The sequence below is a fragment of the Betta splendens genome, chromosome 15 (genome assembly GCF_900634795.4).
Source record: "Betta splendens chromosome 15, fBetSpl5.4, whole genome shotgun sequence".
Lineage (NCBI taxonomy): Eukaryota > Metazoa > Chordata > Actinopteri > Anabantiformes > Osphronemidae > Betta > Betta splendens.
In genome coordinates this window covers 11,338,900-11,366,883 of record NC_040895.2, presented here as the reverse complement: position 1 = coordinate 11,366,883, position 27,984 = coordinate 11,338,900, and the positions used below count along the sequence as shown (strand labels likewise).

General features: G+C 41.4%; 3 protein-coding genes and 1 long non-coding RNA gene across 6 annotated transcripts in view; 1 reads left to right on the top strand and 3 right to left on the bottom strand.

The window, feature by feature from the left end:
• Window positions 1-11,157, bottom strand: part of loxl4 (lysyl oxidase-like 4) — a 17,718-nt gene extending 6,561 nt beyond the window's left edge. The window contains exons 1-8 of the mRNA XM_029175044.3: window positions 10,842-11,157; window positions 9,927-10,225; window positions 9,633-9,847; window positions 4,553-4,591; window positions 3,963-4,176; window positions 3,705-3,882; window positions 337-491; window positions 77-244 (exon numbers count right to left, since the gene is read on the bottom strand). Coding sequence (XP_029030877.1) covers window positions 77-244; window positions 337-491; window positions 3,705-3,882; window positions 3,963-4,176; window positions 4,553-4,591; window positions 9,633-9,847; window positions 9,927-10,225; window positions 10,842-11,157 — 1,584 coding nt within the window. The remainder of the gene's footprint in view (window positions 1-76; window positions 245-336; window positions 492-3,704; window positions 3,883-3,962; window positions 4,177-4,552; window positions 4,592-9,632; window positions 9,848-9,926; window positions 10,226-10,841) is intronic.
• LOC114870450 (uncharacterized) overlaps window positions 11,043-27,984 on the top strand; it is a 26,446-nt gene continuing 9,504 nt past the window's right edge. The window contains exons 1-5 of one of the 3 annotated variants that reach the window (XR_005898684.2): window positions 11,043-11,180; window positions 13,387-13,497; window positions 21,142-21,257; window positions 24,023-24,214; window positions 24,383-27,249. This is a non-coding gene — a long non-coding RNA (uncharacterized LOC114870450). Of the gene's footprint in view, window positions 11,181-13,386; window positions 13,498-21,141; window positions 21,258-24,022; window positions 24,215-24,358; window positions 27,250-27,984 lie in introns of all 3 variants that reach the window. The other 2 variants (XR_003788341.3, XR_008692544.1) reach the window with 2 other exon arrangements.
• LOC114870448 (uncharacterized) lies at window positions 15,263-22,345 on the bottom strand. Its single transcript, XM_029175047.3, has 16 exons — window positions 22,146-22,345; window positions 20,017-20,102; window positions 19,840-19,920; window positions 19,706-19,762; window positions 19,431-19,625; window positions 19,094-19,207; window positions 18,655-18,700; window positions 18,413-18,503; window positions 18,184-18,325; window positions 17,954-18,058; window positions 17,778-17,871; window positions 17,641-17,674; window positions 17,468-17,545; window positions 17,222-17,324; window positions 17,014-17,135; window positions 15,263-16,894 (listed from the first exon to the last, which is right to left on the bottom strand). Exons 1-16 carry the CDS (start codon window positions 22,201-22,203, stop codon window positions 16,759-16,761), a joined length of 1,542 nt encoding a protein of 513 aa, XP_029030880.1. The 5' UTR covers window positions 22,204-22,345; the 3' UTR covers window positions 15,263-16,758.
• On the bottom strand, window positions 22,794-27,188 carry LOC114870447 (pyridine nucleotide-disulfide oxidoreductase domain-containing protein 2). Its single transcript, XM_029175046.3, has 16 exons — window positions 27,056-27,188; window positions 26,730-26,749; window positions 26,527-26,620; window positions 26,295-26,368; window positions 26,046-26,201; window positions 25,677-25,830; window positions 25,499-25,560; window positions 25,325-25,422; window positions 25,103-25,244; window positions 24,883-25,017; window positions 24,730-24,802; window positions 24,376-24,529; window positions 24,020-24,171; window positions 23,648-23,754; window positions 23,244-23,364; window positions 22,794-23,071 (listed from the first exon to the last, which is right to left on the bottom strand). Exons 1-16 carry the CDS (start codon window positions 27,183-27,185, stop codon window positions 23,001-23,003), a joined length of 1,743 nt encoding a protein of 580 aa, XP_029030879.1. The 5' UTR covers window positions 27,186-27,188; the 3' UTR covers window positions 22,794-23,000.

Sequence of the window (27,984 nt, the reverse complement as noted above, 5' to 3'; positions counted from 1 at the left end):
CCAAAGTGAATACATATAACTCCAAAATTACCCAGATCAAGGTGATGGGTCCTATGTTTGTCAAGGCTGTTCTTACCTGATGAGCACCGGCAGCAAAACCCAGGCCAAGTTGTCTGCACACCACCATGGCTTCATTGATGCCCCAGTTCTCGCTACAAACAGAGCCCCAGCGCTTACGACCCCCAACCTCCATCAGCACCTCCACGCGTCCTTCTGACGGAACCCTTCCACCAGCAAGCCGTACCTGGAATCCACAAGATCACAGGGATTTAAGTGCCGCGGTGCTACAGCCGAAAGCCAAAAAGCGTGCGGTTGTTTATGACGCAGGCTTCGTACCGTGTTCTCCGTGCCAGTCTTAGGGACGTTACAACGCACTGAAGCATCCTGGCTGTGTTTAAATGTCCACGGTTGGACTTCTCTGAAGTAGCAGTCTAGGATGGAGCGTTCGGACCCCATACACTGGACACTGTTCATGTGAATAGGTCCTGTACCTAAAAGGGCAGGAGGCGTTTTGGATTTAGACACAACATGAGTAAACAGAGAGAGGATAATGGACAAAACTACTGGACATTATTTTTTGTGCAATGTTTGAGGCCAATCAGATCAGACACAACGGCATTAGCACACTTTATCACGCAACAAAGCATCCACACACAGAAGCGAGGCCGCAGATTCCATTCACATGAATGAGCTTTCTCAACGTTAGCGTCAAACCAGCAATGAAAGGTTCCGATCTGTCGTGACAAAACGCTCCTGCAAGCCAGGCAGCAGCACCGCTAACATCTAGTTTGGGCATCTGTCACGCCTCATTACCACCATTCTTTTGCTTTGGGCACAACAACAACAACAACAGTGTGCACAGCAGCACCCTGGGTGAACAAACCGGGCCAAATCAACGTCAACAAAAGAAGACTTCCACGTGTTCCAAGTGCTTGTTTGCCGTTTAGCGCTGTGTAATCTCTAAACAACCAAAATTTGGTAAGCGTAAACAGCTGCTGCCATTATGGTCGCAGCAAATGCAAACACAGTGCAAACTATGGCTTCCGTGTTTTTTTTCTTAAATAAACGGTACAAAGCTGCAAACTCGAAGCTCTTGTAGCACAGAAATAAGCACAACCAAACCACGAACAACAAAAAAAAAGAGAGCGAACCCAACAAAAAAGGGTGAAAAAGAAGATGGTCAAGAGCAGATTGCAGCCTAACTCAATCTGGCTCTGTGTTGGTTTTAGTATATTGTAGGCCTACTCCCATCCTGGTCGCCATGCGTGGGTTCGTACATAGGAAAATGACAAATGAAAACCACTTCTGCCTCTATCTGCTGGGAAAGGACCACAAACTACATCCAAACTCCCAATGTTTAGGTTATGACAACCAACATGGGGCAGGCCTCATGTGAAATGAACATTTACAATAAATAGATTGAGCTTGATTACTGTATAATTAGAACCAATCTTTGGACAGATTATAAAATTCATTTTAAGCAACGGAGGTCACGTTCTTGAGAATAGAACTGATAGCTGGTGGTGCAGAGGGAAACCCTATTCTGTTCTATTTAGATAATTCCCTGGACTGCTGTAAAGTGTGTTGTGTTTTTGTTTTGATGCAACGTCTCTCAGATTTGCTTCTTGGCCAAATTTTAAATCATATAGGCTTTTAAGCAGACACGTGTGGGTTTGTATATGCATCAAACTCGCGTGTGTTTTGCCAACAGCATTCTAAGGCCTCTTATCCAGTTGTGAGACGCAACGCGCACACGTGGAACCCAAACCTGAAACTGTTTATGAAACAACCTTAGCAGTCATAATCTCTTGCTGGCAAACTCTACAGCTTTCTCCCCAGCCAATTAGCCAGTCAACTAAAACGCTTATCACATTATCATATTTGCTCATGATAAATAATTCCACACTCCGTTTCTTCCAATGCTGACGGAAGAGGTTTTTGCCTCATGCGCTGACAGATGTGCTCTGAGGTGTGATGGTTTTAAAAGGGAAACACACTTACACGAATTAGAAGTTCATTCAAAGTTACATTTAAAAAAAATTCACTCTCAGCACATCATTATCACTAAGGGGTTTGTTCTATCACATGCTGAGCCTAATTTAGGCCTTTCCTGCAGCATATAGCCCTGTGTTTATGTGGCCTTTACACAGATGGAAAATTACATGTCCCAGAAAATAGTCTGACAGACGACATGTTATAGAAAGGAAGTTATATGAGGACTGTGAAAGTCAGATCATCATACAGTGTGTATGCAAGTGCAGGACAGGAACAGGCAAATGTAAGGGTGCTGTTCTATGTGTGTGGCAGTGTACATCTGTATGTGGTTGTCACAGAAAGAGTGTAGTGCAAATATTAATGTTGGGGCCCTTTTTAGTGACAGAAACGAGCAAGTGATGGCTTTATAAGGTGCATCTGCTGTTTAAGTTCATGTAAAGTACTGTATGTGCAAATTAGGTAACAGGATAATTGTGATCACAGCACGTGTGATTCGTACATATCCAATAAGAAGATGGTTTGGCAAAGTTTGAGCAGACAGGACAAATCAGGCCACAGCTTAATCTGACAGTAAAATGCTCCTCTTAACTTGATTAATAAACCTAGTTAATCCAACGTGCCTTTAAGAAATAGGAAGAAAAATAATTACAGCTGAGAAGATGAAATAGAGAGCAGCCTGGTTTTATTTGCATGTAATTCTCTCACGGTAAACACAGTGAATACCGAGTAATGACTTTGGACTTCTCAGATTGCTGCAGGGAGTTAATGAAGTGAATGGAGGCTTTCATACACTCTGAAGTGGCTGTGAACAGCAGATACTAAAAGAATTACTCATATTGTTTTTTAGATATTTATAGACTGTTTTAGCGTTTAGTTCGCACTTGATGAAAAATCCCTCTTTGTGTTGGAAGCAGTTGTGGTTGTGAGAGGTTTATTCTTAGCACAACATCTAAGGCACTCTGCACCAAACCCCTTTCACAGACATTTTCAAGGCTAGAGAGTCACACTTTGGTTATTTCACTGCTAAATAGAGTAAGTGAACAGAATATGGTGAAAGAAAGGCACATTTCAAAGAGTAGGACAGGAGAAATATGACTTAAACTGCAAACAAATGTGACAAGTTGGACCCAGTTGGACCCAGACCCCACAGATAAGGTGCTGATTGAAACCATATGACAAAGGGTGTTAAGCCTGTGCTATACAAGTTCCCTAAGGAGCAGACTAAAGCACATTTTAATCTGCCAGACTCATCGAAAAGAAAGGCCTTTATGAAAAACAATTTGAGAAGATAGAGGCTAATCCAACAAGCTTTAAAAGTATTGAACATATGATAAACTGAATAGTTAAATTAGCAGACTGTTATCCAAGTCCCACCACATCACAGAAAGATGAAAGATTAAGAAATCAGTGGTTTCTGTGAGAGTTGGACATCTGTATAATAAGTGTTATATGACAATCGTTAATCACAGTTGGAGATATTTCAGTCAACAACTTTGCAGCTTCATGAAGTAACATACAGAGCCAGACAAACACACCTGCCCATACATTATCTGATCCGTCAGCTCAGACGGGTGCGGCGTCTGAGATAAGCAAAAGGTAAGCATGTCTCCTTGTCTTCTCCAGAACCCCATGAGTCATGAGAAACACACTCAAACACCAGCAGACTTTAAACAAATAGACTAAATGTGTGTTCTGTTTCTGTCCCTCACCTTGACCCATGTAGGCTCCTTGCAGGGCATCCTTGGCAGTACCAAAGCCCAGTTCTCTACACACCACACTGGCTGCATTCCGGTCCCACATGTGGTCCACAACGGTCCCCCATTTTCCTTCTCGGAGCACCTCCACACGACCCTCACCCAACCTGGGGCCTGCTTTCAGACGCACAGGCTGCACAGAACAGTGCAGAGTAGGAATGAGTTCTACAGTATGAACTGACCTCCCTAAGGCTTTATCTTAAATAATCTTACCACAACTGGATGCGGGGCCTGTGGTCTTCCTGAGGACATGCGGGAAAACTGGGGTCCTGGTACGCATTTGACCACAGCATGTCTCCCGTTCTTACAGGGGGTGGGGCTCCGGGGGATTGACAGCTGAGCATGGCACTCTGATAGGCTGTTCTCGATGCCAAGACAGTGAACTTTTTCTACCCAAAATCCCTTCTTCTTAGCCATGAGGCTCAATCTAAAAAACACAAGTAGGTCAGTGTTAGGATTTCCCATTATGAACAATGCAGTATGCAGTAATATAAAACCTAACGTTTATCTTGATTTTAAATGGACATAAAAAACATAACTATAATCAGAACCAGCCAAAACACAGCTAATCTGCTTCATCTGGAATGGCGTGATCTTGATTTATATGTTTGTTCAGGTTCGGTTTTGATTTGACTGTGCAGGCAACACATGCAAGCACATTTTATTTTAATGTTTCTAACTGAAAACTGTAGCGTTCATGCTGGATACCTGCCAAGTAGATAAATGAAGTTTAACTCTTTGAGTGTGTGAGCATGGTTGTAAAATATGAATGCACTATATGGCAGGAAAATAAAGATTATTACCTTGTTGAGGGATCTGCAACCTTGGTATCCCATATTTTCCTGTGAGATTGAAATACAGTGTTATTGTCACCTCAACACATTTTGTTACAATATGCTATTGTTTATTATATTCATGCTTATGTTATCAATAATATGAACCAGAACTATGAGGCGGCACTACTTCTTTACCCACCAACACAAAGACAAGTATTCAAGAGTCGGGAACCTTAGCATCACAAAAACAAACAGATGGAAATTCAGGTTGCTTGTTGCAGCATAGCAGAGATTTGTACATAACTACAGGATGTAAGAACTATAAAAGGAATGAAAAAATACAAGATATTTTAAACTGCGTTTTTAACCTCCAAAGCCACATGCAGGACAAAAAAATCATGACATTCAACATCAGTGATGTACAACATTTCTGGGAAAACAGGGTTTGACCAAGCACGCTATACAAACAAAAACTCTGGCACCACGCTGCGCTGCACGTCCCAGAAAGGCCCGAACCAAATAGAGATTTACACAGCAAGCAAGCCGACTGACTTGTGAGAGCAGTGGAGAGGAAAGCCTTCTGTTCTCTTGGCAGACGCACACAGCAGACATGCCACACAGACCAGGACATCCTCAAACCACTGCAAAGGGAACGCAACATCACTCACATTCACATTGGCTGTACCAAAACACTCACAGATACACGCTCCACTGCCAGAAGGATGTTTTACACCGTGTTTATCAGCCTCATAAATGAATAGTGTTATAAAGTAGATGCCTTCAAACAGGAATAAGTTCAATGGATTAAGAAAACTGCCTAATGCTATTTGCAGATTAACAGTAGTACATATAAGCCCTATTTATTAAGCTGGATCTACATAGAACTGCCTTTCATCATGAGATGCACATGCGGGTTCTTACAGCAAAGCACACACCATCACACGCACCCATGAGACATTATTTTCAGGCTGTTTCTGGCTACTGACACAGTAGAGCAATACTTAAATGCTGATTTCTATGGTTTTCCCACTTAAAAAAGCAAACATGTCAACAGGTATTTGGATAAAACCACAGGCAGGTCAATATTTGCGATTCTGACAAATTCTTGACATTCCCGTAAAGTGAAAGCAAAAAACTTGAAAACAAACTGAAAATGCAGGACTCAAGAGAAACACTGTCATAATGGTATGCAGAGGTCTTTGGGCTGTTGACCGTCTAAACTGTAAACTGTGTTTTGCTAGTTCCGAATGGCATTTCTGTCTTTGTAATGTCTCTGCTATAGGAGGTGGAAATATAACACTAAGCTTAGTGAAGTCATTGAAACATCAGTAAATAGAATCTTGATAGTGTAACCAACATTACTTGCTCTCAAATCAAACATTTGACTTGATGAGACAGAAAAAGCCCATAAATTTAAATCCCAGGCAGATAAATAAAGCTGCATGAAACAGTGCGAGGCCTGCCATAAATTGTGACTGACACATTATGTAGAATTTAACAGTTATGCTTTAACTGTGCCTTGAATTACGCTTGTAAAATATCTTAAATGCGTCTACCATGTGGCTTTGAAGTAACATGTCATCAGGGGCAGAACCATAAGAGCAGGCCCATACATATGCAAACGCAGTTTCCCATAAGGCAAACGTGTCTGTAACTTGATTGTGACCTCACCACAGACCAATCAGACAACCGTTTTCCCTCTCGCACCCTCAGGACGTCTACAGAGGCTGTAAAAGAAAACCTTCAGGTCTTTTGCAGATCTTTCATTTGACTGAATTACAGCACTGTTTGGGACATTCGCAACGGTTGAACTTAGTTCAAGGACAATAGAATACTGCACATAAATTCCATGCTTTTATTATATAAGAAACCATTAATTAAAAGTAGATGGCTCTCTTCTTCTAACAATGTTAGAACTAATTCAATAAAATTTAAAGTAGCCCTAATAAGTAGAATACGTGGATTTCTCTACAAGTCATTTACTGTTGATGCCATAAACAGACTGCTTCAGGACTGGTTTGTTTTCCACTTCCACAGTGTTCATCAGCCTTGCGTCTCCAAACAGTGTTTCCAGCACTTGTTATAGAGGCAAGAAAACAGACACTAATGATAGGGAGTCCCACCCGCCTGTTAAAAGACAAGCGTTACACCATGGTTTTTGGTTTTATCATCGTCACACTACTCACTGGCTTTGCTGTTGCTCTTCTACTTTTAAATCCTTAAAAATTTTATCTGTTTTAATTTTGAAAATAATATAAATATGTATAATACGATATATCACACATTTTGGCTAAGAAAGAAACACTGTTAGCCATAAACAGATGTAAACAAAACCTTCTTCCGTCAGAAAACACATTAACTTGCTTAAAAACAGTTTAGCAGCTTATAATCGTTGGTTTGGGCAAAACTGTACCACTTTAGCTTTATATGCATCTTTTAAAACCTTGCTTGGCTGCTGTGAAAACAGTTCTTAAAGTGTTTCAAAATAATGTTTGCACAACACATTTCTTACAAGAAGTATATTGAAGCCAGTATGTAAAAAGAATAATTTGTCCTGCATCTATGGAGAGGACCTTGCATGTCAAATAGTGGCTAAATATTTCCGTGCAGATTATAGTAAACTGCTAAAATCAGTGCACTTCAAATCCAGCTTCCACAGCTGGTTCCAAACCACAGAAATAACTTCTGACATGCACCCAGAAAATAAAAGAGGAGAAAATAAATTAAAGAGAAGGTCACTGAGGAAGATCACATAGACATCAGACAGGAAACCCAGACTCGGTCTCACAAAATGTCACCCACGATCCTCGAAATGACACCCTCATGATAAGAATATTTCAGCTGAAACATAATTAAACATAAAATGCTGGTTAAGTCCCCAAATCACTACAGTGACAGAGGTCGACAGACAGCTGCTGACACAGCGGGCTGCACTGCAGCTGTAATTGGACATATTTCACACAAGCAAGCAAAAATCTGTCTCGTCTGACTGCTGCTCTGGCTCCTTCTCCGGCTCCTCTTTCTCTTCTCACCCGCGTCCTGCTCCTTCACCAACTCCGTCTTACGCTCTCTCACACACACAGCTATAATTGGGGGTGTTTTTTCACTCTCAGCAGAAACCCCGGAGAGCCTTTGCCCTGACCAACATGTAATTACAGCATCTTCAGAGTCTCATCCAAAAGACACATAGAGTTTAGAGACATGGCATGGCCTAGGATTTCTAAGAATGGACTGCAAGACTTGGGGCAAAGAAGGGAGGGGGTGACTGACTAAATGTGATCAAACCATAAAAAAGAATCCAAAACTGACACCAGCTGATTTAAAGAACAGTGGCATTTTTTAGGCACAGTACCTTAAAACTACTAACTGTCCTGACTGCAGCTGAAATAACTGTTGATTACGTCTTCTGTATTCTGCTTGCAAGTGTCGTGTGTACACCATTTTTAAATCAGAAAAACATTGTAAGTGAACAAATACACTAATGTGGAGACAGAACATGAAGTAAGTACACGCACATCAAACAGGCTAAAGCTTGAGCAAAACCCCAGTTGGTACCCAGCACAAGCAAACAAAGATTTATTAAATCATGGCCGTTTTCATTCCACAGCCTTATATTTTACAGTGACACAAATCTGCCCATCTAATTCCTCACTCAACTATTACCTTTCACCGCCTGTTCTTTGCACACTACGTATTGAAGCACTGAGGCTGTGTTGTGAAAGGAAATCAAAGCAGAAAAAGGAGCAGAAAAAGCATGACACCTGCAATGCGGGAAAGCTGCGCTCTAATAAATGATCCAGTATAGACTATGTACAGACTCGTGCCAGGCAGTTTGACAGCAGCACCTTTTATTACTGACGATATGATGCCTGATGATGCTCTCACCCAACAATAGAATCCAGTTATAGCTTTACTGTCTTTGCAATAACAGAGTTCAGGGGACATGGCTTAATTCAAGGACAATGCAGAAATACTTTTAGTCTGCTTCAATATGGGCGGTTCTTAAAGTAGATAAAAAGATAAGCAATGTCTATAAAACAAATATGTTACCTCTTGAATAGGCACAGCCTTTGAGGAGCAAAGAGAATTTAGCGCCTACTGTGCACAGTACATGTTGTGATCGGTTGCCAGTTAAGTCAAAATGACCCCATCCAAGAGCGGTAAGTAATAGCAGAATTGTGAATCACCTAAAGGGGATAGCTCTTCAGGAGCAAGATTCAGCGGGTCCCCTTCTAGTCAGGACAGTGGATGGTCAGACACAATTCATCCCTATAATGTGTTTATAATATGAGTAATTTTATACAAATGTGTGGCCCCTGTGTGGTTTAGGCAAAACTTTACTTTACATAGTGATAATAGTCAAATGTCTACCCATATGCAGTGGTGACTTGTAGCTGGTTAGCTTAGCTAGCCTTAGAAATCATACAAATATAATTGCATTTCTTTGTCTTTTGTCCACTCTGCTAAAGGCTCTCCCGCGGCCATGCCCAGAAATGCTGCCCTTAGCAGGATTACATTTGAAAAGACACATGGCTGCCTCAGTCGTGTAAAGACTACCCTGCCAGGGAGATAAGTTGGATTCGCAAAGATTCTCATCCCGCTCCCCAACAGCTAATAGCCAATACCTCTGGCTCACACATGCTATCGATGGGACAGTTAAAGTACAATCAGCAGAGATATTACATCCCTGTATGGGAATCTAAAAGTTAAAGTGAGGCTGTTTTTTGTCTGAGGCTGCGAGTTGAAGATAGCATCAGAAAAGGGGGGAGAGTGAGAGAGGCAATGAGGTGAGTAGAGGTGATTTGCTTAGAGAGAGAGAGCTATAGAGAAAGAGCAGTAAAGAGGGGACAGGGATCCTTTTATCATTATCCAGGGGCTGGAGAATGGAGGAAGGAATAAAGAGGGAAACGGGGGAGAGGTACCTGGGGGAGGAAGATAAGTCAGACGGAAGGCCTTTACTGAAAGTGGCTCCAAAGAGAATGGCTTTATATTCATTTAACAGTGGGATGAATGCTGAGCATGTTGGCCTTCTGAACTACCGTCAACACCTTCCGTAATCTAATAAATGGAGTTCACAAAGGTAAACTCGGGAGAAATTCATACTCACTTGTACATTTTAACGTTGTGCTGCGTTGCCTCAGGAAAGCCGAGCATCCCGCACACAACCCGGCTGCTGTTGAGACTCCAGCCCAGGTCACAAACCTGCCTCCATCTCCCTGCATGCTTCACCTCCACTGCACCCTCTGTGATGAGGCTCTTCCTCTTCGTAGCCATGAGGATGGGACGAAGGCGAACCTCCTCGATTCGTACCTTACTGAAACCCTTGAGGAGGAAGCCAATCACATCATCCATTACATATCCTCCTGAGAACGACTCAGACAGTGTTACAACTAAAGTCTACCTGGTAGAGCTGTTGTCTCTGGAACCTGGGGGTCTCATAGGGATGTCCATTTCCGTAATAGTTGTATCCTGGATGCCTCTGGGTGGCAACGGCTCCCTGCCACTGAGGTGCAGGGCTGCCATTGGGTCTGGCAGCGGTGGTGCCTCTGATAGCTGTCGGATCCAGCCTACGCTCAGTCGTGCACACGACCCCCAAGTCTTCCGAGTGTTTACAGTCGTTCACTCCCCAACCGTTGTGTTTGCATTCCTTCAAGGACCTCTCCGAGCCGTCACATTGTACATTATCCATCCATATTGGGCCTTGTGTAAAGATAAACGAGTCATTGGTCGATTGCATTGCATTGCTTTGCATTTACGCATTGGCACAAGTCAGTCCCTAAACACTAATCACTTGGCTTTCACCGGTACACTGATTTAGGGTTGCACCTCAGTGGCGTGTTTAGCAGTAGATACACAGTATTTTACAAGGCAGGGTGCTGTAGATCGTGCCCCTTGGATCAGCTCAACCGCTCCTCTTTAATTTGGATTTAAAAGCAGCAGTAAAGAAAGGCCATAAACTAAAGCAAGTGTAGCACTACTCTGCACAATGCTGCCGTTATTTCAAAAGAAATGCCTTTTCGCTCCATATATTTGCTTCACGGGTTTGTCAGGCGAACTTAACAAGATGCTGGATCCAATCCCATGACACATTACGTTTTCTTATGAGTGTCTTCAGTGATAATCTTTTCCTTTATTTAGTGTTATTGGAAGGTGACAGCTGATACATGTTGTTCAATTTATGATTACTATTAATAGTCATATTTTCAGGTTACCTGGTGTCCTGTGACGTGTCATGGACCACTCGTCTTACCGCTAGCCTCAAATAGCTCTGTTCTCATTTCCGGTTTCCCGGTCGTAATTGTCAGCATTCTCTCACCTTCTCCCTCGCCGTACTTTGCGCTGTGCGCCCACGTCACGCCTCCCTGGAAGCCCAGCTCTCTGCACACCACGTTCACCAGCTTGATGTTCACCTCGTCGTCGCACACGGTGCCCCACCTGTTGTCGTGCAGCACCTCCAGGCGCCCTTCGTGCGCGCCCCGCGCGAAGTTGCCCGCCAAGCGCACCTTGGCCGCGGGTGCGCGCGCCGCCCTGCGCTGAGGGGACGCGGTCCGTCGGGGCTCGGCGCGAGCGGGAAAGGAGGGGGGGGAGAGCAGCAGCAGGAGGACGCTCAAGCAGAGAGTGCGGGTCGTCATGGCGGGAAGGCGGGGGTCTGCAGGTGAAGTTGACATTTATTGACTTGCTTTGGAATATAGATATAATAGATATTAAAGATATTAAACATTATGTCATAAATTGAGCAGTATTTATCTTATGTGTTACTTACGCCAGTTTATAGCTAAAGGCAAGATAGCTTGAGTTTCAGATAAACCTTCAGACTAATACTGCATAGGCCTTAATCCTTACACAAGGCGAATAAAGAGCTAGTGCCTCGTTATCAAACGGACCAATGGTGACATCCTCTGGACAAAACGGTCCAGGTAGCTGAGTAATTCTGTATCATATGAAAGACCATATGATCATATCTGAAATAATACAGAGGCAGCTTAACCGGTGACCTGTCCTGTGGGCCTGGTCCCACAAACATTAAACTGAAGCCTTTTCAATCATGTGAAACACAGGCATTTAATTAGAGATACACCGGTGCTACATGAATAAACATCCCCCAAGGCTAACTAACCAGACAGAAACGCGAGACTGCGCTTAATTGGAGGCTAAGAAGTGTCACAGCCAAAAAGAAGTCAGCGGTGGAGACAGAGCCTGGAGCCCTGCATCACCGCAGGCCACAGGACAACACTGAGCACAACATACACGAAAGCTGTTTTCCTCCAGTGATGATGGAACAGTCAGAAAATAGGCCTTCAGGGGTAAATCTTGATAAATCACATTCATTACCTGTAATGTATAAAACCTTAAAGTGGGAATCTGCTGCTACTGCCTCAGGTAAAAAAAAAACAATTTCCTGAATTTTGGCATAATATAGATTACAGAATCATAATTTATAGGTCTGAAGAATAGCAAGAAGATAAATAAACTGGGCCTGCATGACAGCCATTAAAACACCTGTTATCTTAGCATATATTGGTGCATATAAAATACTGCAATATACATATAACCAAGTTAACCAAGTGAAAATAAAATAATATTCTTCATAAGAAAACAAGTCTAATAGGAAAAATGTAAGGTGAAAGTTCACTCACCTGGCAGGCAGCAAATGTTTGCAGTGGTGGACTTCACAGACTGGGGGAGAGTGACTCAGTGGAGGAGCGTGTCTACTAAATGCTCTCCTTAGTTAATCCTCCCTTCTTCCCTCCTTCTCCCTATATCCCTCCCTGCCTCCCTGCCTCACTCACTCCCTCCCTCTTTCCTCTCGTGCTCCTTTTCAAACTAACTTTCATTCACTCATATTAGAAGCTTTGACCTCAAATCAAACACTAAAGCACAATTCTTCAGCCTAATTATTAGAACGAACAGAAATCAAAGGCAGAGTTTTTCTCACAAGTAAATTAATATAATCTTTTTTTAGAAGTCTCTAAAAAGTAAAAATCACAAAATATTGTGAGATTACAGCGTGAAACCCATTTGCACTATCAAAAGCAAGTCAAGTTTTTAATTAGGCTTTTTTAAAGCTCTTCACTTGTTGGTCAAAGATGCTTTTCACAGTTTGGCCACAGTGTTACACAACTTTATAGTGACCATGTGCAAATGTACCCAACAGGAAGGACTTTGGCTCCAGAATAGTTTCGAACACCAACTTCCAACTGCCTTAAAGAAGCTCCCTATACCACAGGGTAGATATTTCCTTGTTGAGAAGCCCACAAACCACCATCTCTAAAATAGGCCCAGACTCACCATTGCCATGGCGAATGTGTCCGATGAGCATATCCTGTGCCACCCCTGCCCAGGTTTGTGGTACTATAGTAGTACCCTGATTATAGGCTACAGCAAGTATAGAATAGATATAGCTGGATCCAGATTAGTCCTAATAATGTTTTGGTGTCTTTACTGCTCAGTCTCCCAGATCTCCCAGATGTCTACTAAGGCCTTTCTGCATGTTTGAAATGTGTTTGTTTAGTTTTTGGATTATTTTTGGAGGACAGAGGATAAATTTAGCTACGTGGAAATGTTTGGTGTCAGGGTGTTGGGTTGATAAACTGTATTTCTGTTTTCAAGTAAACATCGGTGGGCACCTTTTTTAAGGTAGCAAGGTTTATTCATAGACATGAAAAATTACAATCATGACAGGGGCGGTAGGAAATGAAACATCAAGCACACACTGTAAAAACACTTAACTCCTATGCAGATTTCCAACAGGGTGAAAAAAAACTATGTTCCATATATGTGTATTTGTGTGCAGTCATGTAAACTTTGAAGTTGTAATTGAGATGTTTGTGTGCACCACTGATGGTGTGACTGGTTTTCAGGATGGTGGTCCCTCCCTGACTGGTAAAACCGAACAGGAAAAGCAGACCCCCTATTAGCGGGACAACATCAGAGGGATACCTCCATGGTCGACAGGCACAGGAATAAGAAAGGTAAAGAATAAAAAGGCTACAAGAAAATGCTGGGCTCAGGTTAAAAAACAAAACCATCATAGTTGTGTGACATCCATTATAACTATTAGACTAATTAGAGTAGGCTAGACAGGTGTTCTAGACCGTGTGCCAAAACTTAACAGCTCAGCGGGTGTGTGCGTTAGTGAGAGTGTGTTTCATGGCTCTTGGAGGGCTCACATGGCTCAGAGTGTCTGAGCGAAGCAGCTCTCTGTGGCAGAGGGCTCGCTCTCTCTAGCTCTCTAATTACGCCAACCGGGCCGGCTCTGCCCTTACCCACAATCTGTGGAGGCATGAAATAAATACGTACCCTCCAACAATAAACAACCTTTTCTAAGTGACAGCACCTCCTCATGCTCACCCCAACTACCGTCTTTTCAAGTGCATTGAGTATAGAGCACGCTGTACAAGTTATATATAAAAGAGAGCTAAGCTGTCTGAGTGTTAGCTTCATGCAATAATTACAAATCCTTAATAGGTTTAGGCCATGTCATTTTTGTTGCTGTTGTTTAATTTTTAAATTGCTCCTAGTGCTGCTTCTGAATCCTTTGTCAACGTGTACTTTTTCATGCGCCTTATACTTTAGCTTGTAGCAATTCCTTTGAATGAAGTCGGTTGCACTGCATCCTGACAAACAAAATCAGGCTTCATGTGTTAAATATTTGGAGTGTGCTTGTAATTTTGCAGCATCTACTGCTCTCGCACCCAGGGATGTGCATTCACAGGTGGCTCAGTTCCTTTTTATTTCAAATGTCATCTGTGGCGTAATAGTTGCTTTTCCCACACTATCACAGTACTGTAAGTCATGTCTATATCTTCCATCAGGCTAAGCGGTTACAGAATCCCCAATACCTCTTTCATGCTGACCACACGTCTCAGACTAGTGATGACAGGGTTACTATACCCCACACATGCACACAGCAGCCTGGCTTGCTTTGATTTAAGTTTTTTTGAGCACAAGGAGTGACTTGCAGAAACATCTTGGTTTATGTGGACATCAAAAAAGATGTACGCATATGCATTGCAGAGGCTGGTTGTTGGTGATGTATTTTAATTCTTTCAAGTGCAACACTGCCACCTTGTGGCAGCCAGGACAACCCATTTAAGTTTGTGAAGGGTGTGCTCCTAGTTTATACTATTAATGATGTATGCACACAAACAAATTTTAGAAGTGGTCAGATACATTTATTAAATATAAAATATCCTTTTACAGTGCAGTAATGAAAATACATTGGGAGGACTAGCAGAATTGCAGTGCTCTGGTCATCAAAGTGTACATCACGATGAAAAATAAAATTTTCTAAAATACTTTTAAATTGTTTAAAAGAACAAAAGCCCCAGAACACAATGGCTGACATTAAAGCAGGGAATAGTTTGTTGTACTATTTATAATATTACATTAAAATATGCAAAATGCATTTTGTCACTTGGGGAAAAAATGAAGCACACTGTGCAACCAGAGTTAACAGCACCTATCAAGAAACAAGTTGTTTGAATCAAGTCAAGTGCAATCTTAGCGTTTTGGGTCCAATTCCTTTTTTGCAAGTTTAAACCACATGACTGAAAGTAAATGATGAAAAGCAGAAATGCATCATGTGACAGTGTAGGAACCAAATAGCTCTAAATATTGCTCTTGAAGACAAATAAACAGAAGACAGGCAATAAAACAATCTACAGGTCAAGTGAAAGGCAAGAAGGCCAGTAGAATAGAAGAAAAAAGTTCTAAGGTTTGTTGTGAAGAGGAAAAATAGCTATAAATAAAATAAATACTCTTGCTTTGCTGTACATAGTCGACTGGTAAATGTAGTGTAGATTTAAACCAGCGGTGATAGATGCAACTGTCAAGGCCGACACAGACACATGCCAAAGAAAGCGCTCTGTCTAGTGTTGTTACTGGTCAGGGAATGATGCGTTTTCATTTCAGTGTGGGGCCATCACATGAGGCATTCTTTGGTTCACTGAAATACTGAACAGAAGACCACAAGGTCAAAAACACTGCTTGTTAGGATCCATACGTTCCATCAGTGGAGCATGTAGTTAACATGACCGAGCATGACATTGTGTAAGGCACTGTTGTAGTAAGAATTAATTCATCTGCAAGCATCAACCATGTCATTAACACCAGTGGTAATGGTGGGTGTATGTCTGACAATCAAGACATCTTTTCTTTTGCATAAAGATCAAGTCCTATGATGTCTACAATGCAAATGTACTAAAAAAGCATGTTGGCTACTGCTGGGGTAAGTTTATACTATGTTTACAGATCAGTGCCTCAATCAGCTTCTATAAAGAGGAACGCAATGCGTGCAGAAGTGAAAAATTCCACACTTTATGCATTGTCATTACAAGAACTACTTCAGATTCAAACGAGACCTGTCTAGCACAGGTTCACGAAAAGGTGAACACTATGGCCTTCATATAGCATTTATTGTTTTGGACTGCATAGTATTTATGGCATGAGTACGGTCTCTTCCACACCCTGCAAGCACAACCAGCATGCAGTCAGAGAACCCAATCTTTTAATCTGACAAAAGGCCAGCCAGTAAGTAAATAACCTGAACTAAGGCATATTATTTTACAGTACCCAACATCTAATCTGGAACTCCCATGTCCATTTAACCCTTGTGATGATTCTAAGGCACTGGACATTACGAAGACACCCCTCTGCAAGTCTTTGGTCTAGGAGAAAATATGGATGTTTTCAGATAAACAGTGAACAGGAAACCAAGTAAATTCACCAACTGTGGGTAATGAATAACCCTAAAAAGCAAATTAACATAGTGGTTAATTTACTGTCTAAAACGTGGGAAAACACTGCTTTGTGATAGAACTATAATAAAAGGATGGCATCCCCTCTTTATGATGCAGGTCTGTAAGGTTGAGCTATATTCTTCAAAGTAAGAATATGTCAACAAATGCCATGGAGGGCTGCAAATATTTAGGTCTTCAGCCAAAACACCCATTGATATTGTTGCTCTCTTTAGGGTCGTTGAGCAATATCATCAATTACGGTCTTTGGTAAAAAGAGAAAAACCATCATACTCACAGTCCTTTGTGGAACATGTGTGTTCATCCCAGCCTTACAGCAGGTCTACTGAATCTGATCCTTTATAAATTCAGGTCCATTTTTGCCATACAAAAGATTTTTAGCCTAGAGAACCTGGTCCAGTAAGTACCAACTCTTTAGCTCAGTCTGTGTATCCCAGTTGTCTGCACCATATAAAGACAGAGTGTAAATCCAGTTCAAGGCTGCCAGGGTTTTCGGTCCTTCCCTTTCTGATCAGGAATGTGTTTGTAGCGACATTTGTCCCCAAAATGACAGCCAGTGGTTCTCCAGAAGTAACACTCATCACCATTCACTGGGCCACGTCGTCGAGGTCTGAGCAGAAACAATGAGTGTGGGGGCAGCAGAGATGCACGTTAAGTAAAAGTGCAAAAAATGGAGTTGAGTGATTTCAAACTCATAGTTTTGTTTTCTGTATATGGAAGTATTCTTACCCAGCAGTTGCTCCTGGCTGCTGGATGACAGGGAGACAGGTCTTAAGTGGAATTGGAAGGAACTTTTGAGAATGACGGTCAGGATAGCGCACTACTAAACGCGTGTTCTCAATACAGTAGCCCTGTGAGAGCAAGCATACATGCATGTATACATAAATGTAATATTCTTTTCTTTAAAGTAGATGATTGATTGAATATATGTTCTCACGTTTAACTTTTCCATTGCACGAGCTGCCATGATTGCATTCTTAAAGTTGACAAATGCACAGAATCTGTCATGCAGCACTCGGATACTCTCTATATCACCATACCTACGGTGAAAAGACAAAAAAAAACACAAGATTCAAAAGAAAAACCTAAAATTAAATTGAATTCAAAATGCTTATGTGGACTGTTTTTTGTTTCAAGTTAATTAGTATCAGATATTTTACTATACTGTAGCCTTTAGTCATACATTTGAAAAAGGTCCCATAGGTGTTTCTCAGTTAGCTCAGTTGTCACATTTCCAACCCATAGAGAGGGACAAGGGCTTCTGAAGGGAGAGGAAATAGAATGATGTGTAAAATCAAAAAAGCTTAAATACATATGTTTCGGAATTTCGGAACAAAAAGGCAAAATATGACCTACCCTGGCTGCACAACTGATGAATCTTGGCTTCCAGCTGAAAAACGAAAATGATTTAATCATTAATAACCACAGAAAATGGAAACATAGTTTTGAGAGAAAACACAAGCTCAATTCATTAAACATGTATGCAAGTTTACCCCTGGCAGCTTCTGTCCAAAATGTCTGAACAGCATGCACTGTGGAAAATTTCTCCAGCAGTTGGACACTTTGCATTTCCTCAAAACCAAGATCCTAATAATTAAAATACAACACCATGAGGAGAATTAAGGTTGTTTCTCTTTCATTTGAACTTTAAACTTAAGGATGTTTTTACCATTAACTGAAGCACTTTACAGTTGAAGAGGTCGTTGACAGCCTCTTCACAGTCTTCATCCAGTTTCAGCACCTGCTCCATAGCTTTCTCTGCCTCACTGTACCGCTACAACACACAAAGAACCACTAAATATGCAAGTAAAGGCTATGTGTATCACAAAGCCTACAAACACAGAAGCAGAGAATCATTTAATTATATAATAGATCCTAGGATCACCAGCATGTGCCCACCTTCAGCCCCATAAGAGCACGTCCCTTGCGAAAGTGTCCTTTAGGCCAGTCTGGGGCCAGCTGAATGGAGCGGTCGGCATCTGCCAGAGCCTGAGGGTACTGCTCTAGGCAGTAAAAACAATAGGAACGATTCCCAAAGAACCTAGACAACAGTTTAGAAATATAATTTAAACGCTGCGTCTAATATGCATTTGATTTGTAAAAACAACAGTGATCACAAATGATATACCTGTTATCCTTTGGATCACATTTGATGGCTTCGGTAAACATACTGACTGCTTGTGTGTACTGCCCCTCCTGCACCAGCTTTATCCCTTTTTCTTTGAAAAAGGGAAAAAAGTGATAAGCCAGAGGGCACATGTTGCATGTTGTACCAAAGCATGTATAATCAATAATTTCCTTGAAACCTTTGTTACTGATTCAACAAATAACCTAATGGAAAGAGTGTGCTATGTGGGAATCATTCCTTACCTGTCAGCGATGTGCTTTTCTTTGTTGTGGTGTCAGTTCCATTTGTCTGTAAGAAAAATGTTCTTTTGGTCAAAAATACTGCTAGAGGCTGGAGCCATGATCAAGTGTGAGGAACAGAACCTTGATAATTTTCTGATTTCAGTCTTCCCTGCAGTGATTCAGGCAAGTGAAATGCTGTTGTTTTTAATACAGCACAGTTGCATTAAAATAAAAAGGTAAAAACAACTTTTAGCCAGCCACACATACAGAATTTACAGCATACTCATACATTGTCTTTAGAAAGCATTCAGACTGCTTCACTTTTTGTACTATTGCATTGTAATGCTGACTTTAAGAGTTTTTGCACATCAGTCTAGACTTGGTCTATATTTGGAGGCATTTGAGTGGGCGAGAACACATTACTGACACTAGAAAATCAAATACATTATACATTAGTCACCTCTCTCTTCGCCTCGTTCTCCTTGTTTTCTTTGGATTTGCACCTCGACCCTTTGGGTTTTATATGGCTAGCAGCATTAGCAACAAAGGCACTGCTTACATCCCACTCTGGTTCCTGTGAGACACAAAGAGTAAGATGTTGGTGTTCAGTCTAGTGCCACGTAAGGCTTATATTTATGAGGCAGTAACTCAAATAAAGAGGCTATGTTTCCTCCAGAGGATAGAAACAGTAGTTGCAGTCTAGTTTTTAACAATAGTAAATGAGGAATAAGGAGATTTTTAAAAAATTTCAGCCTGTCCTTTTCTCTCTCTTTGTGGAGATTTTCGTTACCCCCTACCTCTTCAGTGGATTTAGCTTGGCCCTTCTGATGGCCTCTGATTCCCGAGGAGGCCATTACTGGAGTGTCCATGTTTTTGTTTGAGGAAGCTGACTTTGTCTCCTCCTTTTCAACCTCCACTTCAGCGACCACTTCAAATTCTGATGCGCTCCCCTCCAGTTCAGACTCCGCACCTGCATCCTCGTCCTCATCATCCTAATATTCAGTCACATGGAAATGTCCAGCTTCAGAGGTCGATACCAAGTGCCTTCATATAAATAAGATTTGATCGTTACCTGCTCTGGATTCTCGTTTTGGCTAACCTGCTCCTGTTTCTTACGTTTTCGCCGACGCTGAAACAGATGCAACAGCCGAAAATTACAGAGTGCAACCAAACCTTTTTTAAAAAGGAGTATATTTCTGTGCTTACCTTTTTTTTGGCCTTACGTCGCTCTGCCCTCTGTTTGACCCTCTCCTGTTCGTTCAAATCCTCCTCTCCATTTATGTCATGCTAGACCACACGTACACACAGGGTCAAAAACTGCACTGTGCACGTTTAACCCAGCAACCTTTACGATATTCTGTCAACCTGACACCTTGTGTTTACCTGTAGCAAAGTGGCATCATTACTGTGGTCAGGGGTTGCAGCACCATAGTCCATTTGCTCTTCCTCCTGCTGGACTGGGGGGGCCGCTGGAAAATACACAGTACATCAATGCATTTAACTTTTCATTGCTGAAAAAAACAGATGTCATCAGTCGGAATACACCAAATAGTTAAGAATATGAAAGTGAAATATGAATATGAAAATATGAAAGTTCGCACAGCTATTTACTCTACATGTATATGTAATGTTCAGATGCCAATGCAGTACTAGATTAGAATTCCTATTATAGTTTTAAAAACATGTTTTTTTCTTTATCTTTCACACTGAACTCAACCTAATGTAATGGATTACAAAAATTAAATACATCTGCATCTAATTAACACTGGGGGGAGACATGAAACATGACGTAATGCTTTCTTAAAAGAACAAAGACTCAACACAGAAACAAACATGGCAAAAGATATTTTTCCTTCACTTCTCCACTGCCACATTCACTACATACAACACAACTGAGCATAGATCAGATTAGCTAGATGCCTGTAGTTGTCTTAGGTCCAAACAAACAGTAGGAAGCAAAGAACTATAACATGTAGGCATTTATGTTATGTACATATCTGTTTGCTTGCCAGAGATTAGTGACACTGTACAAACTAAACCTATAAAAGACATTTTATAACATGACTTGAGTCATTCCATTGCAATTTATGCAACCCCCCTTCACTGCTGTGTGCTAGCTGAGTGTACCGCTGACTCTATAGCTTGTGGAATGATGAGCCGCCACTGCACTTCCTTCTTCTCTCTATGTATGTATATTTTCCAGTTTACCAGGCCCAGGTAAACATTTAGGCAGCACTCATAAACACTCAGTAAGCAACAGGTGTTAATGTGTGTGATGTGTTTCACATTAATGTAATTATTTGGTAAAGACAACCCTAATCAACCATCAAGTTGAGTCAGTGTCTCCAACGATACATGCAAAAAAGAGTTTCAGTTCATGTTGGAATCCTACTTTTAATGTGCTTTTTGTTACCGTTGTACTATAATGGAATTTCCTCCTAACAAACAAATGATCCATGATCTGTGAACAAACGCAACAAAAGTGTCTCTGTTTGCCCTCTTTTCAAGGAGACTGCCCAAATTAGCATTGGGTTGAAAGGTGAGCTCTTTCCACAGGAATGCAAAATAACAGTGTATCATCATGGACTGGAAGTTTAACCAGGAAATCGGCCTCACGGCAGAGAGTAAGTATGACTTTATTATTAAAGCAGCCACTGAAGTTACACATCAGCTCAGTGTTATGGAACATGCTATAGTATTTACATACAAATTATAAAAGTAGATCATCAATCTCCCAGTGTAAAGCTCAGCAAATTTTAAATGACACGGGAGATTTGCATGAGCCACAAAACAGAAAAGAAATAGTCGGCACGTTCGCTGGTGTGAGCTAATCTGACTCAGATAAACATGACAACCTTGAAATAGTACTTGAAAGAGATTTTCTAGGATCACAGACGCCACCTCTGATGTGGTTTTATCTGGGTAAACCTCTGCATTACAGCTTGTACTACTAGGAAACGACACATGGCGTACCTACAAGCGGAACAAACAACCTGAGGGAACATTGGACACTGAGGGCACATAAGTTAATAATGTTACTATAATATATATGTTGTGTACTTTAGGGCCTTTGTTTGTTGTTTGTATCATAGAAGTTTTAACATGGGCTGACAATAAACCTCCAACGTCTATTGTTTCTCTTTTTGTGCGTGCCACTATTAACTGCTTACGTAAAATAGTCGCTTTTTACTTCATGTTTACGTAAACATCTTGAATGGTTCAGTTGTGGCAGCCTAATAAAACCCACTTACTGGCACCAAGTGCGCAGACTTGGAAATGGTGCAAGCGAGGGTGTAACTAGCCAGAGAGGAACTTTCATTGTTTCACCAAGAACGCGATTTGAGCTCCGCACTTAGAACAACAATGAAATACCGGCACGAACCCGCCGCCTCGGCGACCAAGTGTCCGACAACGAACGCGGCGTCGTTTTCGGCCGACCTTATGCATGTTTCTGGGATCCCTGTAAGTTGACGAGGAGTTCAGAAAGTTTTGAAAAGTGGGACGATTCTTACCGCTCCCGAATCCCAAAAGCCAGCGTATATCTCTGGTGAATTTCATGAGCGCAACCATTCAGCATTATCGTCCCGACTGGCCCACAAATAACGTTTAGGCAAATGTTAAGGTTTGTCTCGACGCGTTAGCAACACCGGGACAATCGTTATCGAATCTGCGGGAATCTTTGGTGGTTTATTCCACTTCCTGAGCGTCAACGCCTGCGTCGGCTCCACCCTGGACGACGTCTTAAAGGAGCAGTACACCGTTATAGCTTATGGAGCTATTAAGATGACGTAACAGTGATTAAGTCTTAATAAAAGATAACGTTTATGTCTCCTTTGACTTATTGCAATTAATATAATTGTAACTACGCAATAACATAATAAGAAGTTTCACAACACTTACACATATTGTGTGGCAATAATTATACTGCCCATACTACTTGTATGTAGTTTGCTTGTTATATATTAGAAGCGCTGCTGTAATAGTTTGATAGGCTTTAAGAAAGTTCTTAGCTCAAGGTCCACTTTTTGTCCCTAAAACAGTAACATATGTTGATTTGTAATTGACATGTAATATGTTCATCATCCACGAAACACGAAAAAAGTTCTGAGATGTACCATTTCTGTAAAATGAACATTACAAAACCACAACAAAGAAGTAAGTCAAATTTATGAAAATGAAACACGTACTTAAATTTATTCATACACAGTTACTTTGTGTGTGCTTTGAGTTGTATTTGTTTTAATTGTATAAGCAATCACTTATTCTAAACATGCAATTTAATGTTTGTATTGGTAATAGTGATTTTTCCACCAGCTCAGATGTCTTGATTAGTGCTGAGTTGTTCACAGGCTGATGCTGTTGGTTGGTTAGCGACGTTTCAGGTCAGCCATGACAGCAAGTGCAGCGTTCCAGCCAGGGGAACCCATAACTCCACCACCTAAAGACACATCACATAGAAGATGTAGGGCAATGTAAACATTCATGAAGTGTGTTCTTCTAACTGTGGCTCTGATAGCCAAAGTCAAGGACAGTCCCAACATCTATATGACATATATCCTTGCCTTATTTGAATTTAGTATTGATATGAGTGTTGAGCATTTAAAGCAAACCTGGATGAGAGCCACTTCCACACAGATATAGCCCTTTAACTGGTGAGCGGTAGTCTGACAGACAGGGTAAAGGTCTTGCCAAATAGAGCTGGTCCAGTGACATTGATCCATGAAAGATATTCTGTAATACCAATCGCAATATGATTATGATATGATTATGTTACTGAGAAATAAAAAACAAATCTAAATAACCTAAAGGAAATACAATTGACATTACACTCAAATTTGAATTCAGAGTCTAGTTTGCAGTAAACAGTGTATAAACATGTATACCTGTTTATACAACAGGTATATCTGAGTCAATGGTGAGTGACTGAACATCAAAACTACTTCCTCATCCAATGAACAGTTCAAGTGAACATTCAAATTGCTGCTGATCTTTACAGTGAGCACAGTGTGCATACCCCTCCAGTGAGCCCAAAGATCCTCTCCAGGTCAGGTGGAACCAGAATATCCCTTCCTACAACTGAGTTTTTAAACCCAGGTGCATATTGCTCCACCCAGTCAAAAACTAAAGAGACAACAGTTGGTACAATATCACCAATTTAAAAGTAACATTGATAGAAATATTTGTTTTTTAAGTTTTTAAAGTTTTAAAATGAGATCTTGTTTTTTTAACTTTGACACACTATGATATTTTTTAATAAGGAAAAAGGCCGTACAAATGTCTTAAAAAACTAAAGCATGTTAAAAGTTGTGCCCCTGAGTATTAAAAACACATGTTCTCATCCATCACAACACGTCCAACTCAGGTACTGGATTGTCTTGTGTCTCACCAGTGTCAGCAAAGGCCTCCCGGTCCTGCTCAGTCCATTCCCTGCCCTCTATGTGGTAGGGAGTGAACTGGGTGAACAACGACACCACGTGGCAGCCAGGTGGAGCCAGAGTAGGGTCCAAAACAGAAGGGATGGTCATCTCCAACATAGGTCTACCAGAATGCAGGATCATGATGAAATGGTGGCAAGTGAAAGGTGATCAATGACAGTCTCAGTGTTTTATTTCAAGGTCTATAGTGATGTAAAGAGCATGTGGTTTCATTATTTATGTCATGTTCTAGTTTGCCTGTAAGCTAATGAATCTTTTTACTGAATGCTACTTGTTGCATCTTGTATCAGGAAGAAAATGTTTGTACCTCACAGATGGGCGTCCATTCATGGCCTCTTTGTATGCAGCCTCCAGGAATTCTACACTTTCACAGTTGAGATGAATGGAGCACTGATGGTGGGGTCCTGCTTTATTGTCTGGTGTGGGAGAAGCTAGGAAGTTTGGTAGCTTGTCCACGGCCACTGTAAAAACAGGTATCGCTTTTATACAAATTCATACTTTTTGGAAAGCTAAATGTGTACTTAGCTTAGCTTTAAAGAAAAGTAAAAAGTTCCCTGTACTTTGTCATTTGTAGTATTTGGAGTGATCAGTGATGGAGCTTGAAAATCCTTGTTAATGTCAAGTCATGTCAAGTAACATGACAGAAACAGAATGGAGCTACCGTTGAGCTTTGTAACTGGTGAGGTGTAGTCTATCTGATCTGTGGCTCTGATGAACTCTGGGGAAAGGGCAGCCTGCAAAGAAACAGGAAGATAAGATAAAATTGCCCTGTGACTTGGCTACATGTGATGTACTGAACATAGACCCATCTCACCTGGGGCACAAGGTGCTTGTATGTGACGTGTGGTGTAGCATTTGATAAAACAACTCTACTGTGGATCTCTGTGCCATCATTCAGCACCACTCCTTTAGCCACTCTATCTGAATCCACCAGGACTTGTTTTACATCCTGCCAAGGATACATGTGCAGAATAGTTGGAATATGAATTGTGGAATAATAAAATGCATCATATAATTTGTGAAAACCACATCACCTTCTCAGTGAAAATGTCTACACCATAGGATCGAGCTGCTCTGGCAATAGCCTGAGACACTCCTCCCATGCCTCCCTCTACATAACCCCAAGCTCCTTTCTCATTTTCCAGCTCTCCCATTACATGATGTAGGAGCACATAACTGTGAGACAAGAATGTCAGATCAGTGTTCAGGCAGTTAAAAACCTTGCGAGTGTTTGTGTGCTCTATAATGTGTCTTACCCACTGCCAGGGTTATTTGGACTGGTCATAGCACCGATCACAGCATCAGTTGCCAGTGTTGCTTTGAGTGGTTCAGACTCAAACCACTGATTGAGGATCTACAAAAGAATCAGTCATTATGTACTCGGCATAAAACTGCTAATGTTATCAAACCATGTCTCTGCTATAACCAACCTTCATTATTGGTGCAGTGATAATCTCATAAAAGTCTGGAATGTTTTTTCCCAATTTCAAACCTGAAAAACATTTCATACACTTTTGGTCCAAATACAACAACTTAATGCAAAGTAAATAATTTGTTTTGTTTGCTTTCGGACATTTAGAATATTAAAGCACGCGTCCACCAACACACCACATTTGACAATAGGCATCAGTGTTTTAGCTGCAGCCAGTCTCCTCCTCAGTGAGCCAGTGGTAACACCTGGAATGTTTACAGGAGGAGCATCCAAGAGAGGGTGAATAGCTTCTGCTAGCTTCTCAAGGTGTGCAACATAAGCTGGGAAAGCCTGGGTACACGTCAAAGAACATAAGGGGGAGTGTGGATATGTAGGACTGCAATAACTTTATACTGGTGTGGAAATAAAGAAAAAGTCAGGCAGCGATGGACTTCATCATTGTGTGACAATGGGCTGCAGTATAAAATACAGAGACACACACAATGCTGTCAAGCATGCAGGTATCATACCTTCTGAAACAAACACACACAAAAAAACTGAATAACCTTAGCATCCTTGTGTGAGAACTTGCTTATCTCCCTCTGGTTCATGGCCAAATCAGAGCCCAAGGTGAGAGACCTTGGTGGAGCACCGCGCACCCCTTCCTCCAGCATGGGGGTGAACGCATGGGGGTCTCTCAAATACACCCTCAGCCCATGTTTCTGAGTGTAAATGATAAAACAACATGAAACAAGGGGTTTCTGTAAACAAGGTACAACAATGGTAAATCCCAGGTAGGTAAAGGCAGAGTTTACCTTGAGCTCTAAGTCTTTGTATATGTGGGGTCGTAACAAACTGAGCAAATAGGAACATCTGGAGAACCGGAAGCCTGGGTACATGAGGATTATTACTTTCACAGGACCATAGCATAAATCACATACAATAACCATTGCACTTTACAGATACAGCGCCACTGAATGGTTGTTGCAACAAAGTTGCAGAACACAGTGATCCTGCTGCTTGTTTGTCATTTTTCACTCATCCTACCAGGAATGATCTCCTCGGAAACAGCTGCTCCTCCCAGCACATATCTGCGCTCCAGCACTGCTGTCTTCAGGCCTCCCTTCTGGAGATAGGCAGCCTACACACACGCACACACACGCACGCACACACACACTCGGCCTTTACCCTCTTGTTCATCTATCACAGAATATATTACCTATTATGTATCATATATTGACAGACTTTACCGCCACCAGTCCATTGTGTCCTGCAAATAAGAGTAAAATCAGTTTTACATTCGGGCTTTATTTCAACATTTTTTAACACAGTTTTAACACAGCTTTTGCTGTTTAACACAGCTTTGCTGTTTAACAAACTGTTGTACAAGCTGCTTTTTAGGAATTTTCACCGTCAAGTTCAAAGTGTCCGTCAAATATCAACGAGAGAAACTCGCTGAGTCTTTGCAAACTGCTGCAAACTTGACTACATTATTGCAAGTTGCAGACTTTGGCGCGCAGGCTCCGAGCTCGCTGCTCCTCGTTCTGCGCGTCGTCCAGCGGTTCACGGATCTCACCTCCGCCGATGACCAGCGCATCGTACTGGGATTTTAAAGCTGTCCCGCTGGATCCAGATCTAGACCGGATCACCGTGTTCACGACAGCCGCGGACCTGCGTCCTCGTCCGGTCCATACGGCTGCAGCCATGCCTGGAGCTTGATGGTGGAACCCCCCCTTTCCTCTTCACGTAACGTAGATCCGGGTGTTAAATGTAAGACAACGACCACTACACTGGCGTGGGGCAAAGTTCGAGATACACACTCACGCAGAAAAATAAGACAAAGGATTCAATGTAGACTGTATTTCAGCAAAGTTGTCAAAATGTTACTACTTTTAGCCATTCGTGTTTGGTGATCGTTTTTGATTTGCTTTTTTGAAACAGAATTTTTCGTCGTACTTGTCATTATACAGTTGGACATTTGGTGCCACTGTTGTTCCAATAAAGCCAGCTATACTGTACTACATACTGCATTCATGTTGTACCTAAAATGCAAATATTGACAAAAGCCCAAGATATTAACCAAATATCATGAAATGATGCCCACATAATATGCATGTAATAATGATACAATACCAAAACACATTCTAAAATCAAAACAGGCAGTTTAGTAGTTTTGTATAGCGTTTGGACATGCGTCATCTCACAGTAAGGGTCCATCTTCAAGAGTCATAAGATGAGCTCTTCACACAAAAGGATTCCTTAGTGCTTCTGTTGAAGATGCCATATATGCCTTGGTTCACTTATCATATATTAATAAGATAAGAGGCCATAGATCATGCACCTAAGCATCCGTGCAGGGAGTAAAACAGCAGGGAAAGAAACTGCCTCCTGTCATCTAAGCAAAGGAGGGTATTAAATTGTACAAAAACTACCAAACACAGCACAACCTAAACAAATTATCTTCTCATCGTGTCTATATAATGTGGATTTTTTACTATGTTTTGC

Excerpts from the sequence above, each read along its gene's own strand:
- LOC114870447 (XM_029175046.3), bottom strand. The coding sequence starts at position 27,185 with ATGGCTGCAGCCGTATGGACCGGACGAGGACGCAGGTCCGCGGCTGTC. Across the intron at positions 26,202-26,294 it reads ACAAAGACTTAGAGCTCAAG|AAACATGGGCTGAGGGTGTA; the intron begins GTAAACTCTGCC and ends ATTTACACTCAG. Across the intron at positions 25,831-26,045 it reads TCTCACACAAGGATGCTAAG|GCTTTCCCAGCTTATGTTGC; the intron begins GTTATTCAGTTT and ends ACGTGTACCCAG.
- LOC114870448 (XM_029175047.3), bottom strand. The coding sequence starts at position 22,203 with ATGGTTGCGCTCATGAAATTCACCAGAGATATACGCTGGCTTTTGGGA. Across the intron at positions 19,208-19,430 it reads AAGCTAAATCCACTGAAGAG|GAACCAGAGTGGGATGTAAG; the intron begins GTAGGGGGTAAC and ends TGTGTCTCACAG. Across the intron at positions 18,059-18,183 it reads GTGCTCTTATGGGGCTGAAG|CGGTACAGTGAGGCAGAGAA; the intron begins GTGGGCACATGC and ends TGTGTGTTGTAG.